Source organism: Solanum pennellii, chromosome 1 (genome assembly GCF_001406875.1).
Source record: "Solanum pennellii chromosome 1, SPENNV200".
Lineage (NCBI taxonomy): Eukaryota > Viridiplantae > Streptophyta > Magnoliopsida > Solanales > Solanaceae > Solanum > Solanum pennellii.
Genome location: NC_028637.1, coordinates 11,339,835 through 11,346,215, shown reverse-complemented (window position 1 = coordinate 11,346,215; position 6,381 = coordinate 11,339,835). Strand labels below are relative to the sequence as shown.

Here is a 6,381-nt window from a genome sequence, read left to right as displayed (position 1 = left end):
AGTAGGGGATGGCCGGATGAGAACTCTCAACTCGAATGCATCAAGGCGCTGGTGAACTGCAAGAATCTTCCTCTCAGTCTGCTGTGCAATCTTCTTCTCGATCGTATCCTCCGTCTCAGCAATGACCTTTGCATCCAAGGGTGGATATGATGCAACAATGTGGGTATCTGGGTCTCTAACATCTGGACCCTAACAAGCGGGACCAGTGTTGCTGATGGTGTAGATCGAGAGGAACTCGGGGCTCTGCTAGTGCCCGACATAGACTCAACTGGGGTGGTGTCGGTAGGCTTTGATATATCCTGATCATCCCCTTGGGCTTGCTCAACCGTATCCGCCAAGTTATCACCTAGCGGCTGCACATCTACTCTGGGCCCTCTGTTGGGTGCCGCATAATTGGCCTCATCCAAGATTAAACAAATGTCCACTGTCTATGTAGGAGTCTTGAGAACATAAATGTGCCAAATGGGCACTCCAGCAGACCTGTACAACTCAAAAGTCATAGAGGGAAAGGGGTAAGTGGTCGAAGCCTTAAAGGCCCTCTCTTTGATGATTTCCAGCAATATCCCCGGAAAATCAATCTCGAACCCCGAAACAAAGACTGCTCTATCCCATGTAGGAATGTCGTCAGCGGCTGTGCGGGATAGGCAGTGGAGGACCAATAACCAAATGAACTTGGCAGCAAATGTGAGGATGTTCTTCTTTATAAGGCCTCTTGGCTCCAGCACCTAGTCTGCACCATCACGGTCCACGGAAATGTGCTGTCTATTCACCTCTTGGTGGTCTCTCTCACAACCTTTTCTCGCTTGAAATGGCCCTCCTTAATTAGTTTCCAATGCTAGTCGAACTCCGGGGTGAGAGGGTCCCTGGTGACGGCTGTAGTATCACTATATATGAAATGACGAATGGTGGGCAAAGAGATATCCACCCTGCGACCATGGACTTAAATATCGGTAAGTTGTTCCTGTTTTGCGAGATTAGATCACTTATCAAAAGAATCCCAAAGAGTCGCCACGTAAGAAACGTAAAACTCTCGCACTAACTGCTTACTATAGAATCCCACGGTCCTAGCCATCCACTCGAGCCGATGGCGGGTGAAGAGATCATGTATAGCAGGGACCGTGTGGAGACTCCCGGTAAAACCCCGCCGCACGACTGTCAGAGTCTGAGTCCTAATCCCCTTATCATGTAGAAACTTAGCATCCCTCTACATCTGGCATTGGCCTTCTACGCACCATCAGTTGGGCTGATCAGCAAATGGTGCAGCGATGTCGAACTAGGTTGTCGGAGTAAAATCCGCATTATCGGCCTTATAATACGAGGCAGAGTGGGCAGGTGCAGCTGGAACAGTTGCACCATGCGATCCTGAAGAGTGGTCCGAATCAAAACTGGAAGCCTCCTCAGAGCCAGACGCTCCCTCAGAACCCGCGGTAGATCCAGACGGTGTGCCGGTCATTGTGTGCTCCTTATCAGACTGGATGCAGTGACTACACCGGACTCCACTTTCTTGAGTGTGCCCAGAGTGGTCCTAGCACCAGGTGTCGGTGTCCGGGGTCCTGGTGGCACGTATTCCAGATAAGTCTCATTGTTCGACAAACCAATCACCAACCGACGTGAATGGGCGACGAACTTCGTTCATCCTCGAGAGTAGAAAATTTCGAGCTTGGGGGCCATTTGTACCTGCAAAGAAGGGTTATTAGTTCCAGTATAATCTTTCACCACACTCGAAAGAAGTAAATACCAAAGTCGGAACACAAAGCCCAGTGAAGTGCAAAACTGCAGAACTAAACGACGGGCACTTTCGACGGTCCGTCGATGGAAAGACGGTCCGTAGGTTGACACTTATTACATTTTAAAACTTATAAGTCCATAGTAGTTACAGTTATAAACGACGAACGTGCATGATGGCCCGTCGATAAACCGATGGACTGTAGTCCACTTCCTTTGTTGGACACTTAGACTAGATTTTAGAAAGCTTTAATTACAAAGGTTCTGTTAGAAACGACGGACGTGCAGGAAGGTCTGTCAATTAATCGATGATAAGTAGTCCACTTTTGTCGTTCCAGAGTTAAACTAGGTCGAGGTGGGGCTACCGACGGTCCCCATCTACGGTCCGCCGATTGACCGACGGTCCGTAGACCGGGTACTGTTTGGTCAGAGACAAATTTGTTTCTACACCCTTTGCACCCCACACATACACAAATTCAAGCAAATCAACTAACAACATGTTCTATAGAAATCAAAAGACTGTTTCGTCATTCATAGACCTTCGATTATTCCAATTGCAATCTTAGGTTCTAAGAGACTAAAAAGCCCTAAGTCGGAAAACTACAAAACTAACCAATTTACAATTCATTTCACCCCCACCTTATACATTTGCCATCATTCTTATGGACAAGAAACACTCAAGTTACTGTTAAATAACACAAGGTTGTCCCTAAGTGAAGATCCACATGCTAGCACTTCATTTTCAAAACAAATGTCATGAGATTAGGAAGCAAATAAGAAGGACATACCTGTATTCTGTATAGCACTGATTGTAAGGGTGAACTTTGCAATGATAAATACTAAGGGCGCCATCGAACACCAACCAGAAAGATGAAGGAAAGGATGGAAATGTGGGGCATGAGGGTTTTGGGAATGTGGAGATGATGAGAGAATGTGGAATCAGAGAGGATTAAGGGTGAATTAGTGTGTGAGTGAATGGGGGAGTAAGGGAATATAGGGAGGGAAACGGTTGGAGGGAGAATTTGGAAAGGTGGGGAAGTAAGTAAAAACTTTAAATTCATTATTTAGCCAGCCGGGTTGGGTCGGGTCCTTGGATCTGGGGAACTTACGATTCCTTTGACTACTGCGTCGATTGTGCCCTCACTTAGACAATATTGAAAAGCAAACCTGGGATCCACAGACCCAATAGACGGTCCATCGATGGGACGACGACCCGTCAATTGGTCTGTCGATCAATGTACGAGACTAATTTCTGTAGATTTCTTATGATTTGGTCCCTACACATTTAGCACCCAATAAGCCATTCTTTTTGTGTTTTCTGGACACTTTTTAGACACGGACCCTAAACTACTCTCCAGCCAACAGACTTAAAAGAAATAAAAGAAAATTTACAATGGATAATAAGTAAAAATCCAAATAATACCACTATTCCTACTAAAACAAGAAAAACTAGTGTTGCCTAGAGGATACATATTGGGCTGCATCCAATCAGCGCTTGATTTAACATCGCGGCATGACGCAAGAATCTTGATTATTCAGAGTTTATAAAGATGTTATGCCTCAACCACTTCATTCGCATTCTCCGCATGCCCAAAGGTAGATTTTGATTATTTACCCATTTACCTTAAACTGTGCACCCTCCTAGTTCTCCAATAAACCGCACCATGAGGGAACACTTGAGTGATAAAGAAATGACTAGTTTATTTAAACTTGAGTTTTCCCGGAAACAAGCACAATCTAGAGTTGAACAAAAGCAAAAAATCCCCAACTGCAAATTCGCGCTTTTCAATCTTTTGGTCATGGTACTTCTTCATCTTTTCTTTGGAGAGGGCTGACTTTTCATACGCCTTCAAGCGAAACTCATCAAGCTCATTCAACCCATTTAATCTCTGTTGTGCAGCTTCATTTTAATCCATCTTCAGTTTCTTCATCGCCCGCATGACCTTGTGCTCTAACTCAACTAGTAAGTGACAAGCGTTCATGTATACAAGTTGGTAAGGAGACAAATCTATGGGAGTCTTGTATGCTGTTTGGTAGCCTAAAGAGGATCACCAAGCCTCCTTGACCAATCCGTTCAACTAGAATTCACCATTTTTGCAAGAATTTGTTTGATTTCTCTGTTTGACACCTCAACTTCCCCACTAGTCTGATGATGGTAAGGAGTTGCTACATCGTGGCGAACCCCATATTTCTTCAACAACCCTTGGAATAACTTGTTGCAAAAGTGGGATCCCCCATCAGTAATAATGGCTCTAGGGTTGCCAAATTTGGAAAATATGTTCTTTTTCAAGAACGCGGTGACACTCTTCCTTTCATTGTTTGCAAGTGCTATGGCTTCCACCTATATTGACAAAAAATCAACCGCCACAAGAATATACTTCATCCCATTAGAACTCACAAAAGGGCCCATAAAGCAAATGTCCCACACATCAAACAACTCAATTACAAGAATGGGATTTAAAGGGAGCTCTTGCCTTCTATAAATACCTCCATCTCCTTGGACACATTCACATGCCCTGGAGAACTCATGAGCATTGTTGTGGATGGTTGGCCAATAGTAACCACATTGCAAGATTTTATGGGCAGTACGGATACCACTATGATTCCCATCCACAAGCGAGGAGTGGCATGCCTCTAAAACGCATAACATCTCAACTTCCGGAACACAACGGTGAATAAGACCATCAGCTCAACTCCGATATATATATATGGATCATCCCAAAAGAACTTTTTCACATCATGCATGAAATATTTCCTTTGATGAAAGGACAAGTTTGGTGGTACTATATCACTAGCTAAATAATTCGCAAAATTAGTGAACCATGGAATCAAGTCATAAGAAGCGGCCAAAACATGTTCATCAGGAAAAGTATCATCAATTTCAGCCTTTTCACAAACTCTCGCATAGCTTCATCTCTAATCGTGACAAGTGATCGTCAACTTGATTTTCGGTCCCTTTTCTATCTTTCACTTCAAATTCAAATTTTTTGCAACAGTAATACCCACCTAATAAACCTTGGCTTCGCATACTTCTTTGCTATCAAATATCTCAAAGTAGAATGATTCGTATGCACTATGACTCTCATGCAAAGAAAATAGGAGCAAAATTTCTCGAATGCAAAAATCACCACAATGAGCTCTTGTTCAGTAACAATATAATTTTTTTGAGCTTCATTAAGGGCCTTACTTGCATAATAAATGGGGTGAAGGATTTTATTTCTTGATTGTCGCATTACTACACCAAGAGAAACCCACTAGGATCACATATCACCTCAAATGGTTTTCTCCAATCCAGGTAAATAAAAATGGGCGCAGACACCAACATCTCCTTCAAAACTCTAAATGCCTTCAGACAAGATTCATCAACATAAAATTTACACTCTTTCTCAAGTATCTTGCACAGAGGATGTGCAATTTTTGAAAAATCCTTGATGAACCTCCGGTAGAAGCCCGCATGCCCAAGAAAACTCTTCATACCTTTTATAGGGATGGGTGGAGGAAGTCTCTCTATCACCTCAACTTTGTCTCAATAAACCTCTATACCCTTCTCTAACATGCAATGTCCCAAAATAATACCCTCTTTCACCATGAAATGAAATTTTTCCCAATTTAGTACAAGGTTGCAATCTTCACACCTCTTGAGAACTTCGGTCAAGTGACTCAAACAATTACCAAACGAGTCACCAACAAAAGAATAATCATCCATAAACACCTCAATGATGTACTCCACCATATCAGAGTATATAGACATCATACATCTCCGAAAAGTAGTCAGTGCATTATACAACCCGAATGGAATCCTCTTGAATGCAAAAGTTCCACAAAGACAAGTAAAGGTTGTGTCTCTTGATCTTCCGATGCAATAGAGATTTGGTTGTAATCCGAATAACCATCAAAACAATACCACCCCTTTCCTACAAGTCTATCGAACATCTGATCCATGAAAGTCACGGGAGAATGGTCCTTCTCAGTCCATGCATTCAATTTCTGGTAATCAATACACACTCTCCATCCAGTCACCGCCCTAATTGGAACAAGCTCATTTTTCTCATTCGGGACCATAGTCATTCCCCATTTCTTAGGCACACATTGAACAGGGCATACCCACATACTATCAGCGATCGGATATATGACTCTGTCATCCAACCACTTAATAATCTCCTTTTTCACTACTTCTTGCATAGTTGGATTTAACCGTCATTGATGCTCTATACTTAACTTATGATTGGGCATGAGTTAGATTTTGTGTGAACAAATACCGGGTGGAATCCCAATAATGTCCGCAATAGACCAACCAATGGCTTGTTTGAACCTCTTCAACACCTCTACAAGACACTCCACTTGCTCACATTAAAATCTGATGCAATGATTACCAGCAAAGTGTCACCTTTTCCCAAGAAAACATTCTTTAGATGAGGTGGTAGAGCCTTAAGCTCCAATTTTGGGGTCTCCTCAATAGATGGTTTCGCGGGTGGAGACTCGCGATTTTCATATCTAAATCCATTTTCTTTGGTTTGAACCGAGTATCATCTCGATCTAAATGCCGCAACCAATGACCCATACTTGTCGATACAATCACTCTCAAAATTCATGATCACTGCCGGTAGTGCCTCAACACCAAGACGTTTTTCTATTTGTACCTCGGACGAACTCTTA

General features: G+C 42.9%; 1 protein-coding gene across 1 annotated transcript; it reads right to left on the bottom strand.

Annotated features, from left to right (window-relative positions):
• Positions 1-5,496: 5,496 nt before the first annotated feature.
• LOC107017570 lies at positions 5,497-5,907 on the bottom strand. The gene has a single exon (XM_015217741.1). It carries the CDS (start codon positions 5,905-5,907, stop codon positions 5,497-5,499), a length of 411 nt encoding a protein of 136 aa, XP_015073227.1.
• Between the last annotated feature and the right edge of the window lie 474 nt (positions 5,908-6,381).